The 14,458-nt window shown below is 34.4% G+C and overlaps 1 protein-coding gene across 3 annotated transcripts in view; it reads right to left on the bottom strand.

The window, feature by feature from the left end:
- Positions 1–12,606, bottom strand: part of LOC111376576 (ATP-dependent DNA helicase 2 subunit KU70) — a 15,519-nt gene extending 2,913 nt beyond the window's left edge. Inside the window, exons 1-14 of one of the 3 annotated variants that reach the window (XM_022999541.1) lie at positions 12,336–12,604; positions 12,134–12,211; positions 9,413–9,529; positions 9,134–9,248; positions 7,979–8,084; positions 7,754–7,871; positions 7,507–7,590; positions 7,362–7,420; positions 6,800–6,933; positions 6,672–6,715; positions 6,422–6,498; positions 3,486–3,633; positions 2,993–3,054; positions 255–351 (exon numbers count right to left, since the gene is read on the bottom strand). In XM_022999541.1, the coding sequence (XP_022855309.1) occupies positions 333–351; positions 2,993–3,054; positions 3,486–3,633; positions 6,422–6,498; positions 6,672–6,715; positions 6,800–6,933; positions 7,362–7,420; positions 7,507–7,590; positions 7,754–7,871; positions 7,979–8,084; positions 9,134–9,248; positions 9,413–9,529; positions 12,134–12,211; positions 12,336–12,398 (1,224 nt within the window). In that variant the 5' untranslated portion in view covers positions 12,399–12,604 and the 3' untranslated portion in view covers positions 255–332. Of the gene's footprint in view, positions 1–254; positions 352–2,992; positions 3,055–3,485; positions 3,634–6,421; positions 6,499–6,671; positions 6,716–6,799; positions 6,934–7,361; positions 7,421–7,506; positions 7,591–7,753; positions 7,872–7,978; positions 8,085–9,133; positions 9,249–9,412; positions 9,530–12,133; positions 12,212–12,335 lie in introns of those variants that run through there. The other 2 variants (XM_022999542.1, XM_022999543.1) reach the window with 2 other exon arrangements.
- Between the last annotated feature and the right edge of the window lie 1,852 nt (positions 12,607–14,458).

Here is a 14,458-nt window from a genome sequence, read left to right as displayed (position 1 = left end):
GCGCTATATATTGAAACTTGTAGTATGCTGACGATCCCCTATAAGACTAACTGAACAAGGATTTTGAAAAGAAATGCTGAAACAAACAATGTTTCAAGGTCACTATCAACATTCTAAACAGACTACATGTCAAGGGAGGGAAAAAAGCTTATTAATATAAATGGTTACTGATAGAGATGTGCAGGAACTTGAAGTACTCAGTCTGTTAGCCTTCGATTTTTCAAGAATTACATCCTTCATTTTATCTATAAACAAAAAAATCTCACCTTTCTGTATATTAAGGAAACAGAAGAAAGGGATTCAAGTTGAGGTTGCTTCAAGATAACCAGCGTTTAAAAGGACAAAGGGCACCTATGAAGCACAAACACGACACATATCGAATGTGTTGACGTGATTTTTCAAAAAAAAAAACGCTAATGTAGCGACCGAGAAAAAAAAAATTTGTTTCGTTTCAAAATAAAATTATAGAAACTCAAATATAATTTGGGTTATATTATTACGTCGCTATGACACTCCCTTAAGAGTTCAAATTAAAGTTTTGATCACGGTAATAAGGTTTCGCGTACTTGTTTTTAAAAATTTTGTAAGGTGTCGAAATCTCATTTAGACGACAAGATTTTATGTTGTTACATTATTTTGACGACACATTTTATATTAATTGCTACCTTAAATTTTAAGATTTGATACACTTATTATACTCAAATTTAATTCCATTATCTTGATTTCTTCTTACGGTTTTTCCATCCACTAAGTTTATTAACTACCCCACTTTCTATATTAATTTCCATCTTTCTTTCGAAGACTCCCACTTCAAAGTCTTAACCAACCCACTTACATTATCCTGTATAACTTCCATTTTAATTCATTGTAACCACCCTTTAAAAATCAAATTTTGCAACTCCATTATAAATGCAATTCACGGCCACTTCCTCTAGAATTAAAGAAAGAGATTGCCTCCAATTGTAACCAACCCCACTTACTATATCATTTTTAACTTCCATTTTTAATTTATTGCTAACCACCACTTCCATTTGAAATTTAAAACCATAACCATCCCAAACATTTAATACCCATTATGTTAAAAGAAACTGTTGCCCTTTTTCATAACTGCACATTTTTTTCACTTCCATTTTATGTGGAAATGCAACCTAAAAAGTCTATTTATACAAATCATTAATATTCCAGCACCATAGTTATTAATCCCATTTTGGTTGCTACTAATCACCGTCATTCTTTGGTGTTTGAAAATAAAAAATAAAAAAATCTCCTACGACCTCTATACCAACATTTTTCTCCCAAACTATTATACATATACATAAAATTATTTTGCCCTTTCTCCATAGACCAAGACACCTTGAATTTGAAATTTTTTTCTAAAGAAGAGGCATAGAAGTATGCTGCATTATATTTCTTATTGAACGCAAAAAGCGTATTCAAACTCCAAGCATTAAGGTAGAGGTGTTTCGGCTCCTTTTTAAGTGATGTAAGATTTATATGTTTTTCGTTTGCGTTAAGCATGTTATTGTATTACTCATGATGGAATTACCATTTAGTGGTTTACACGAGATATGAAGAGATGATTATGATAAATGAAATGGGATTATCAAAACCTACAATAAGCGGACTAACTAATCACCAATTCGCTTGAAATTGACGGTGATACAATCGAACAGAGTTTGCATTTCTGAAAATATATATTTTTACCATTTACTCAAGTGCTTCCTACTGAGTATTATTTATAGTACTCATCCCTACAAACAATTTTACAAGTTAAGATCGAGGCATGACAGTGGTTGGCATAATGGCAAGTGTTCGACGATCTGAAATGCTTTCAATTTCTAGTAAAAATTTCCATTTATGTAAATATTTTATGGATACTTAGATGACACTTTTTTTGAAATGCTTTTAATGTTTATTTTGTCTAGTTTTACAGACAATGCATGTTAACTAGAATTTAGAAGTGTTGGATTGACTATGTATGAAGTTTAATTTTTGCTCGGTTAAAATTTCAAATTTAATCCTCCTATTTGAAAATTGTATAACTTGGGCTATTGCGCATGTTTTAAAGTGAAATCAATGGGATTTGAAAGGTCTATGAGTTTTCTAATAGTGGCCTTTGGAATTTTTCAAAAATATTATCTAAAAAAAAAAGGTTATGCCCATTTTAGTAAACTGTGTCGTGTTGAATATGAGTTTTCTGTCCAGCAATATTTTCCTACTTCAAACGTTATCGTTGAGACCCCAATTTTTTATATGTGGTACATATAATGCTTTAGTCCCTATAAAAATTACATAAATTTTAATAAAAATTTGCTAGGCCAAATATATTTTCTTCCACTGTTGTCAAATTCGTAATTGCTGAATTGCCTCCAAATGTTTTCCAAAACCAAATTTTGCCATAATTGCTTAAATTTATGTGAATAATTACCTCCCATTATATTTTTATATGTTTCAAAAGCCAAAAACTTTCTAATATATAAAATATTTTGGGTAACATCAAAAGGGTCGAACCAAAGAAAGAAATAATTATTTTTAACGCTTCGAGTTTTGAGAATTCGAGATGTTACAGTTAATACGACATGTTAATTAAATTTTTTAAAATTCTTTATTTATATGTTATAAATTTAGTTTGCACTTGTTATTAATTTTTTTTGTCAAAATCTTTTAAATATGAGTATCTATTTATTATTTAATAATAATTTTGAGTTAAAAAAAATATAATATTTTTTATAAAGAAAAAAATGACCATGACAGTGTCCGAGAAATATCGATATCCGACACGTGTTGGACGCGAACACGTGGTAGCGTGTCCGTGTTACGGAGAAGGGCATTGAAACCGTAAGCTCAGAAAGTCCTAATGAGCACCTAGCTCTAGATGCACCTTAAATTTTTTTGAGAACGCTGTAAACGACCATATACTACCAAATAAATGTATGACTTGTGTTTATCAACACTTTTGCCAGCAACCAAGAAATATTGCAAGTCTACTAACCGTTTCAGTCGCAACATGGATCTGTGGAGAGCAATGAAAATGCAAGTACTTCCAACCACTTCCTGCACCAAATCTCTAAATAATTAATAGAAGGATTGGGCCAACAAATATATTGATTTAACAAAGGATAACAAGTTTCTATAGAATTGCGTAAGATTCCAATTATTGAACCTTCATTTTGTTTAGAGTCTACTATGGTTATGCTCTATGCTTTGCGTTATCTTGAAGTTTTGCTAGCATAAATCAGGAACATGCATATGTATAGTCTATTTGGAAGCCCATGTATGTCTGGTTGTGTGACGTGCGTGCATGCGAAGATAGAACTTTTTTTTTTCTTTTTTAGGGGTGGGGGGGCATTAGTCATCTTTATTCATAAAGCATATAGATGAAAGCACAAAACTGCCAGTAAATTAAAATGAATACAAAAAATAAAATTACTGCATAATGTACACTAAAACATGAAAAGTATAAACATAAGTTATAATAAAGAAACCTCATCACTTGGGAAAACAAAGGTCGATGGCTTCAAGTTGTGATAATCCTTTAAGCAACTTAATGGCTTGAAACCTAGAAGACGAAGAGGTCCAGTTGAAACTCTCTTAATTTCAGACAGCTCATCCGTCGAGAACATGATACTCTCACTGGCAAAGAAAAACTAATCAAACTCCAATTACTGTGTAAAGCAAAGGTACTGACGATGAGTAAGAAATAGAATTGTACTCCTGATTGATTTGGTCTTGAATTTGAGTGTATCCTCGGAATGTCATTTTAAGACCGAGGTTAAGGTAGAAAACAATGAGTAAGCAAATCATTTTATAAGCATGTACAAATATTGAATATATACCCTGTCCTCAACATATATAATTAGTCCCAAACTATAAAGCTGTGGCTTCTTCCCCACATGACACATCAAACATGATAGCACAACTTCTCTAATGATGGCGTTAGTTCTAAATTAACTAGTTCTTAATTGTAATTAACTTGTGCCTAGTGCGTGATTTATTAAGTGTAAACTAGGATGGGAAGAATTTAAGGGGGATAAAGAGTAAGCACAATTAATTAGAGTGACTACTCCAAATATGATTAATTACAGTAACTAGATGGTATTAGTCTTTATTCAATGATTAGTTCATGATGACTAAGATATAGCATTTAAGTAAGAAGCTGATGACAGACCCCCCGTACACTTTACATATGTGAGGCAGGGGAAGAGGCAAGAAGATTAACAATGCTCGCATGGGCTTGCCAGCAGTGGATGGATTCATTCTTGTGCCCATTTCATTAGTTAATTAGTTAGGAGGGAGGGAAGGCAGGGGGCCAGGAGGATTCTTACATCATTTCTGTCAAAATTGTTTACAACGACAATTTGTAACTAGGTTCTATCAATTTAAGTATTAGAGCAAACAACCCTGGGAAAATGGCAGCAATAAAAACCAAATGCGTGGGTACAATGGAGGAAAGGGTGGATGAAGTCTGATATGGCTTACAGAGAGAACTGGAATCTGTCAAAGGAAACTTGCAGATGCTGAATTTAAGGTCGAGATTGCACCGGCTTGATGAGCAAAGGAAAAGGAAAAAGACCCAGAGCTGCAAATGCCTCTGATTCACCTACATGGCTGTTGCATACCATTGAGAAGTCAAGGGGATGCCTCTCACTTTGAGCATCGACCTAGGAGGTTGGAGATACCTGTGTTTCACTCAAAAAACCAAACGGGAGGTTGTTTAGAGCAGAGCCCATTTCAAGGTGAAAAGGATAACGGACTGGGAGAAATTAAAGGACGTCATGGTAGTGCTTTGATTGGGGAGGCCTTGATTTGGTTCCAGTGAGGCCCACCGTCTGATGCGTAATTGGAGTGAATCGAAGACCCTCTTACTGGAGAAAATTTGCTCCTCCAAACAGGGTGACAGTTTGGGAAAAGTTTCTCACCCCTAGGCAAGACGACGTGGTGAATGAGTACAGGTGACTGTTTGAAGGGTTGGCTTTGCCACTGCCAACATAGCATAGGAAGTGCTCGAAGGAAACTTCATCTATGGCCTTCAACCTGAATTTCGGACTAAAATCCAGATGTTAAAACCAAAGGGATTGGCCCGCATAATGGATTTGGCCCAAATGGTTGAGGACTGCAAACACTTCTCTTGCAGCCCTAAGGTAGGGTGGGTCCAAATATGGGAAAGGGCAGGTGACTAATTAGATAGCCAAACACACCACACTTCCAGATCCAAGGTCTCTGGCTGCACCAAAAAATTTCCCACCCTTCAAATGCCTCACTAATGCCGAGCTCCAATTGAAGAGGGAGAATGGCCTTTGCTTCCCATGTGATGAAAAATATTCCATTGAACACCACTTTGGGAAAAGGAACTTCAGGTGCTGGTCATAGCAAAGTAAGTTGAATAGAGGAAGGCAACGCTGTTGAGCAAGACATCGAAAGGGGATATGGAATCAGCAATACCATAGAACTTTCCAACAATTCAGAACCATGAAGCTCAAATGGGTAATAGGGCAGCAAGAGGTGGTGGTGATCATTGACTGCAGTGCACCCATAATTTCATCTCTGTCAAGCTAGCGCAAAAAAAGGGGCTTTCATGGATGGGCATTTTGGATTATGGGGTTCTCATGAGCATCAGGTTGACTGTCAAAGGAGAAGTTATTTGCAAGGGCAAGTTTCAAATTTTGTAGAAAATTGATGTAGTTGAGGATTTTCTTCCTCCTGAATTAGGTAGCTCCAATGCGCATTTGGTATGGTTAGAAACGTTGGCAGGAGGGGAATACAAGTCAACTCACACACTAACCATGAAATTTAAGGAGGGTGGGGGCGATGATGACAACTCAAAGGGATCTTAGTCTGAGCAAATCTTTAATATTGTTGAAGTCGATTCTGAAGGCATTGAGAGAGCATGGAGGGGTGGGATTGCTTGAATTGTAAAATATCAGCATGGGGATCGAACCCACTAAGAATGAGCTTCCAAGTGCCATATGGAGGTGTATTGCAACCGTACCAGTCGTTTTTTGAATGCCCAACAATCTGCCACCGAACCAGTCTGCCCTGGTTGTCCAGCCCTACAGATCCCCCACATGAAAAAGTGACATTGAGAAGTTGGTTTGACTGATTCTAGCAGCTAAAATAATCAGCCTAGCATGAGCCTGCTCTCTAGTCCGGTTCTCCTAGGAAAGAAGGATGGGAGTTGGTGGTTTTGCAAGGATTATGGGACATTGAACATAATGACAATGCCCAACAAGTTTCCGGTTCTAGTGATTTATGAGTTGTTGGACATGGGGCAAGCATCTTTTCCAAAATGATAGTGTTTATTGGATTTGAATCATCTAAAATTACAGAAATAAATATCATCTGAAAATCTAATCATTGAATGGTTTGACTCTCGAGTAATCACAAAATTATAAACTATATGCTGACAAAACAGTAACCTTACTTCTTGTAAGTCTGAAAAAGTTTGGGAGTCCCTTGCACCAGAGCACCAGTATCCGCACAGATGAAAGATCTATCAGTCTGCAAAAGTGTAACGTGAAGTAAAGTTCAGAATTTATTATTGTTTCGACTCTTCTAAGTTTAACAATGACATAACGAAATAGAGATACTTATATGGGTCTTAATTCCACATTAGAAAGGTTCAAGCCTGTGCGACCATATACACATGCTGACTAAACAACATTTGATAGTACCTTTAGAGGAAGGTTAGTGACAGAGTCAAGCCAAGTGATTGTTCCTGAGACCAAAAGGCAAAAGAACAATAGTTCAATAACCAAATGAAAATATAATGTACTGCCCAATTGCAAAGCACAATACAAACCTGGATTAGTTGGACGAACTAAAGCGTAGGTATTCACTTCAATAGAAATGGCATCGGTAATGATAAACTTAAGTCTCCGTATTTTGCGCTTCCTGAACATCCGCTTTCTCAATTGGTCTTTCATGTCTTCAAATCTGAAATGAAAAGAATGATTTAGGAAATAATACAACCCATAATCTTCTGCAAGCGTTATGTCCAATGCGGGGCTAAAAACTAATCTTTTTACAAGAACAATACATGCAGACGATACCAAAACCAGCAAGGCAATTATCAACCAATATTTTCTTGGGAGACACGAAAATGTGAATTATTATAGGAATGCATTGTTTGCACAACTCAATATTTTCTCGGTAGACAACTATCAGTAGACTACACTTAATTGGAAAATGTGAATTATTATAGAAATGCATTGTTTGCACAACATCGGCAGACAAGCATTAATCAGAGATTTAAAAACCATGAAAATACCAAAGAAGGAGTTTACATGTCACTTAGTTTATAAGTTAGGTTCTGGTAAAAAAGATATGGGAAATTATTTAGTGAAGAACTACTGAATGCACACCTCTCTCCCACCAAGGCCTTAAACTGAGTCAGGTTGGTTCCCTCCAATCCAAGCAAGTCCTGAATGCATGAGAGATTGAATTAGATACTAAAGCAATTACAAGTAGAAGAAAATGAAAGAGCTTTAATTCCAGGTGTGAACATACAGCATAGAAAAGGGACACGTTGAACTCGTCATCTGGTCTAGTCAAGGGGAGAAGTTCAATAGAGATGCCAAGATCTTGAGCATCCTGAAAAGTATCTTTGAATTGTTTATGTTTTTGATAATATAATATTCTTAATGCAAGTCATGCTTTCAAATCTAGTGCCCTTGTACGCTCTAATAAGATTCCAACTCTATAAGTCTGTGCACTTTCATGCAAGCACTAGTGTATAAAAAAAATGAGTTATTACTTTGGCTCTCTGTAATGTCGTTCTCGTCATATCCATTTTTGTCATTCCCTTGATATTCCCAAAAGGATCATCCTCATTAGTGAATAATAGAATCCTTTTTTCAGCTGTTTTTGCAGACCTGACGTAGTCACATCACTGCCATTAGATACCAAATATCTCTTGAATGAAATATAACCATTTAAGAAAGCCTAGCAAATGATAAAAATCATAAACAATAAAATATACCCTTTACGCAACAGTGCTTGTGCAACCCAAAGAGCATTGTAAAGAGAATTATCACGAAACCCAGGTAAGATGCCATATTTGCTCCCAATCTCTTTACTAAATGATTCTGCATTCATAAACAATCAGGCAGAAAGCTAAAAATTCAACGCAAGTCAAAAAGCAGTACTCAATAGTAACCCTATAGCAGCTGAAATTTCAATGAACTATAATTTCAGTCAATACAAGAAAGTTAAGCAAGAAGTTACTTCAGTAAAATTTAGACCTCAAGTTTGTCTAAATATATGGTTTTCTTTCACTGGACAAATATCTGAGCCAAGTTGAAACTCAGAAGAGATTTGTACGTTTCCTATGAAAGGACAAGGGAACTTATTTGATCGTCTTTAATAAGAGTTACAGAAACACGCTTTAAGTACGCATAGATCTACTAAATACTTCTTCAAATTCCCAACTTAAGGTGCTAAACAAGAATGAATGTACGAAAAAGAGAAAAGGCAAAACAAGTAATCCTGCCGGACAAGTCTCAAGTCATTTTCAGTGAGTGGGTTCCTTTCCAAAATGGTGAGCTTTTCTAGGTTGTTACAAGAAGATAGAGCCCTCCTGCTCGTGATCTTAAATGCTTCAAACTAAGATAACCATGGATCATGAAAGCTATATAACTCAAGCTGGGGACTGGGTGTGGGGAACGGGAGGATCTAGGTGTTGAATACACAAATTAGCAAATTATATGACACGCGGATATGAATTGTGATAGCAATGTGTCTCGAGTTCATGTGCATGGGGCATGTCATAATAACAGCAATAAGAAAATTTTAAAATGCTATAAAGAAGTTTATCTCGAACAGCATTTATAAGTTATAAAAAATTTCTTGTATTGCATTTCCAGAAAAAAATATTTGCTAATTGATTTTTTAAAATAAAAAATGAACAATAAGGTACTTAGCTATTAAAATGAAATCATCTAGTTTTTGGAACTTGTAATTGGATTGGTACAACATGGTATGATGAAGTGTCAAAGTAAATAAAGAAAAACAATGTCTTCTCATCGAAAAATAACACTATTTAAGAAGTTTCATGATTTAGGAACTTGGAGATCAATGCATGATAACAATTCAACACAATAATCTGTAATCAACCAGTTACCAGATGACGACTTACCTTCAATAGAATCAAATTCTTTGATAAGCCTAGCAGTTGGCCTGTCTAGTTCCTCTCGTTCAGGAACATTAAAAACATAAACATTATTTGAATCCTGCAAATTCTTCCTTTCCCTCTGGAAATCATGTAAGCAAACAAAGCATTTTAGATGAAGTTACTTCAATATTAGAAACCAAGCTTACTAAAAGATAGTCTTTTAGAATATACGGTGAAATCGAGTAGATATACACAGCAAGTTTGCGAATAATTAGACCACTGTAATCTGATGCCAGAACTTACAGTATTAAAGAAACATATTGCAACTTCATCATAAGACCTATTTATAATTTGAGTTCTCAAAGATTGTGCTATGCAACTGACAGCAACTTGAAAGTGAGTAACGTCCTTCTGATCTTCCTGCATACATTCAAAATTTATCAGCAATCCATACTCCGGTATCAAAAGGAGAAGTGCAAAAATACCATTGAAACTTAATACATCAACCCACGCAGAAAGAGAGAGAGAGAGCCAACTGGCTATTATTTATAGACAGCATTGGCAGTAACAAGGTCAAACTGGCCAAATTCTCAGATTCAAAAACGTAGTTCAGTTCTGCAGTTCGGTACAACTGGATTTAATGCATGTGGGAACAATTCATAGGGTATTGTTAGTTTATCGTATGAAGTTTGCATCAAGTGCAATAGATCAGAACTGTCTAAAGGGGGGAAAAGAACATTTCATTAGCCCATTTCAAGAGCTTACACAAACAGTAAGTCAACAGGTAAGTTATGAAAAATTCAAACAATTCTCCCTTCAGTCTTCAGTAGGAACTCAAAAAAGAATTCAATGGTGTGTCAGGGGACCCTCTTGTTCGATTTTCAGAAGATGCTTATGTTTATATAATTTTTAAATCAAATCCACTAACTAACTTTATTTTAGATTTTAGACATATTTGTCGAAACTTATGTTTTTCATTTTAGTTTACAATCAAATTAACTTAATGGAGTGACCAATAAAATGACTTGAAAACCAATACTAAATTTGACAATATAACAACCACACTTCAGAACCTTAATATTTATAAAATATTGAAAAATGGGAATACTAATTTAAAAATATCAATTCTCAACACACGATTATAGAAATAGACATTTTAAAATAATAAATGGTTAATCTAATATAATAATATTAAGTTCAAATGTTAAAATTGAATAATTTAATATTTGACTAATAATAATTTGAAAATATGAAAATTTAAAATTAAAGTACTGTGAAAGATAAACTTATCACTTATTCTTAAAATTTAGCATTTAATTAATAAATTGTTAATTGTTAAAGAAGCCAATCATTATCCTTTCACCAAAGTAACAAGGTATTAGTCCCTGTTTAATGGCCTTTAATTCAAAACTCTTTTTTCTACATACTCATATTCAATCATATATTTTTAAAATAAAATATTTTGCACGAAAACTCAAAACTTTTCTCTATTTTTGAATTACACATTCTCCAAAAATTCATTATTCAAAACATTGTTTATCCAAATAATGGCCATCAAACATAGGCTTATTTTAAAAAAAGCTGGAGTCAACCACAATAATCTTTTCATGTCATCCTTTGATTATAAAGGTCCAATAAAGCTTTGCTTAGGCTTTGGAAACCCCACTGAAGTCGAATTCCCATGCCAAGTCATCCTGTAAATGTCTCACAACCACGTAAGACCATATTAATTTGGTCTACCTCTACATCCTTTAGATCGTTCCATTCTGGTGATCCTTTAAGCACAAGGCAATGTAATTGAAATGAGGTACAGCCTATATCACCTCATTTCTCCAAATCATGGCTTTTCTTTTCCTGTCATAGAGTCATGCTAAAACCAGGATCCTCAAAGGTTTGGCAAAGAATATGGCCTAGTTAAGTAAAATAATTTCTTAAAATCAAAGTATCTTGTTGGTAGGCTGCAATGATCTTTGGTATTATTAGAACTGGTTCTATGAAACTGGGAATATAGCATCTAACTCTAGGAACTCGTATCTTAATATAAAGATGGTGTAACCCTCGATTAAGGAATTCAAAGACGTTAGCGAGCTTAAATTTCTCTTCTCCCATCTCTGCTATAAGTTACATTCACATCCGCTTATTCATGCAGTATCTCTCTTTCTCTTCCCCCTCCTAGACGTGGCAAGGGTGATAACAAGCACCTTCTGTGCTTATTTTGTCTGTGCCTCTATTAACATTCGAATTCAGAACAGAAATATTGATAATATTATAACTGAATATGTTATTGCAGTTTGTGGAGAGTGCCTAAAAGTTGCAGCAGAGAGTTCAACAGATAAACCTACAGGTTCGAGTATCGGGGGGGGGGAAATGTTTTTGAGGGTTTCATGATGAAATGAATTGATCTGATGTCCATCTGAGACAGTGACAGATTGATTCATGGAAGATTTGTGAAGCTAGGGAGCAAATGGTTTCATATTTCATCATTTCAAAAGCCATGGCTCCATTCTACGGGTCATCTTCATTGTATCTCCACGTCAACTTGTAAATGCGTGTAGACTTTACGCAGAATTCTGAAGTAAATAAAACTATAATATTAAACGTTTATATGGAATCAAAACGGTAGCAAAACTGAAAGTACAGATGAATAAGAGATTGTTTTTGGTTGAGGATCATAAGATTAATTTTTCAGTGTGAGGAATAACAGAATCCTAATAATTTACTTTGAGGAAGAATGATTTGATTTTTTCCCCTTTTTTTTGGTCTCCAGGAGCTGGGAGAGATCCATCAAAATCCTGGAGGGAGTGTAGCATTCCAAAAGAATAAAGGAACCACCGTGAAACCAATCAAATATTGTCGAACTTTTATCAACCAAAAAACTGCTTCCTCCCCAGCAAAAAGCAAATAGTAAAACTAAGTAATATATATATATATATATATATATATAGAGAGAGAGAGAGAGAGAGAAATGCAGTAAAAAGAAATGAAAATCAACAGGAATATGACCCTAACATAGAGAAAACTAACCGAAGGGCAAGTAGTGGAGAACATTTTGGGGGAAGCATCTACTAAGTACACCAACATCTCTTTGGTGGAATCTCGTTCCTGCAAAATGAAAAATACATATTTATAAGTCAAAATACTTCAAACCCACAAATAAAAATTTACAATTTACAAACTCCTAATGGGCAGATTACAAAGAAAGCAAGTATGAGCGAGAGATTTGAACCTGAAAAAGTTCATTTTCTGGGTCTTCATCGTCCCGAAACACATCGTCTGGGTCAATATCCATCACTGGGCACTGATTATTTTATTCCGCAGCAGATCAACAACTCCTTGTGTACCGGTGTGGTGTGTAGAGTAAAGGGGCAACAGATGAAAACTGCAGCGGGTTTATACATAAGCTTCTACTCCTTTTCGTGTACCCCCGCCTTCCATTAGAAGCTTTGAAAATTGGTCCGTTTCAGTAAATACCTTCCATCATCATAAAAATAAAATAAAAAATGAGAATTTGGTTTGGGGATTTTAGGCGCCCGTTTGAATTCCATTTTTGCTAAAAAAAAAAAAAAAAAAAAAAAAAATTGTATTTTTGAATAGAGTATTAATGGACAATATGTCATTAAAAGTGAAGAAAAATTATTTTAATAAAAAGGTGTGATTGAAATTGAGTAAAATCACTAAAAGTGTATTTTGATGAAGATAATGAAGCTCAAAGAAGGGTTAAATAACATTTCTTGATGTTTGACCCCAATTTTTAAAATTTATTTTAAATTATATAAGAAGTTTATAATTTTTATCAATTTTTTAATTATATATTTTATGAACTTTAATCAAAATTTCATAAATATTTAGAGCTTGTTTGGTAGGACTTAAAAGCCAATTAAAATCAATTTTTTGAACGTTATTCCACTATTTCAACCGTAATTTTTTTTTGAATTTTTCTCTCACAGATATGATCCACTTTTCCTCTAATGGTCAAAAAATCAATTATCAAAATTCTTACCAAACAAGCACTTAATTTTTAAACTAGCAAAACAAGAGTTTTGTTTCACCTACAATTCCCCCAAGTAAGCGGGAAGGTCAACAAGGGACGTGATGGAAATGGAATATTTTTGTCTTGTTTGAGCTCCATTTTTATCATAAGAATGAATTTTTGAATAATGTGTCATTAGAAATGTATGGTTAAAAAATAAGAAAAAATGTGTGTAATATTATTTTATTGAAGAATGTATTGTTGAAATGATGACAAAATATTATTTAAAAGTGTATTTTTTTCCAATGAATGAGGTTCAAACGTGGGCTATATTATCTGTGTGGTTTGTTTAGGTTAAGTAGCATAATCTAATGTGGAAATTACACCGCTCCTTTAAAAATTCAAAATTCTAAAATTAGATTTATTGTTTCATTATTCAAAAATATAATATCTTATATTTAAATATTAAATATTATAGTACAATTTTTATCACAAACCTTACTTAATTTTTCATTTCATTCATCTCTTTTTATCCCTCTCCCATCTTGTCTCTCTCTATCCTTCCCTTACTCTTCTTCGACGAAGATGCAGTAATCGTCGCCGCTACCTCTATGAAGACCCTGTAGCCGCTATGAAGACTCAGTTGTTTGGTGGTGACGTTTTTTCCATGGGCATTGCAGATCGGGGATCCTTTCCCCCATTTTCTGCTGTGGTAAATTTGTAGTGGGGGTGTGCAATGAGTGGTTGGGTGCGGTGCGGTGCGATGCTGCTCTAGATCTGACCCTACAGTCAATGAAGAAACACCAAATGAGGGCGTTGGTAAGTCACAATGTTGTGTATCTTGTTTTTTTGAGAGTATTAGTTAGTGTTTGATATGGTTTATTTTCCATGGAAAATGTTTCCTTTTGCATGTGTTTGATAACATAAATTTTCTAAGAAATTTCTTTTCCTCCCCCTCCCCCTCCCCCTCCCCCATTATCACGCGATGAATTTTCCTTCAATTGGTGGAAAATCAATTCTCACCATTTTTGGGAGAACTGGGGTTTTCCAGCCTTTTTGCTATTTTTAGCAATGGGAATAAAATGTATCAACAATTGTAAAAAAAATTTATCCCTCTAATTAACAATTTTAATAAAAAACAAGGTCAAAGAACACCAAAAATTTCAACATTTTCTAGGTGAAAAATTATACCAATCAAATATATTTAATTAAAAATTCCAAGTAAAACAAATTTTAGATGAGTCAATTCCCTAAAATTTCGTTATCTTTCCACCCAAATTCCATTATTGCAATCAAATGAACCCTTAGTTCATTCTCTGAATAGAATTAATATGTTGTTTTTGTGGCAGTTCCACCGTCAGCAAAGCTTCACACTACTG

The sequence above is a fragment of the Olea europaea genome, unplaced genomic scaffold (genome assembly GCF_002742605.1).
Source record: "Olea europaea var. sylvestris unplaced genomic scaffold, O_europaea_v1 scaffold1521, whole genome shotgun sequence".
NCBI lineage: Eukaryota > Viridiplantae > Streptophyta > Magnoliopsida > Lamiales > Oleaceae > Olea > Olea europaea.
Note: the sequence above shows the minus strand (reverse complement) of the source record. Positions and strands in the feature narration are given on the sequence as shown.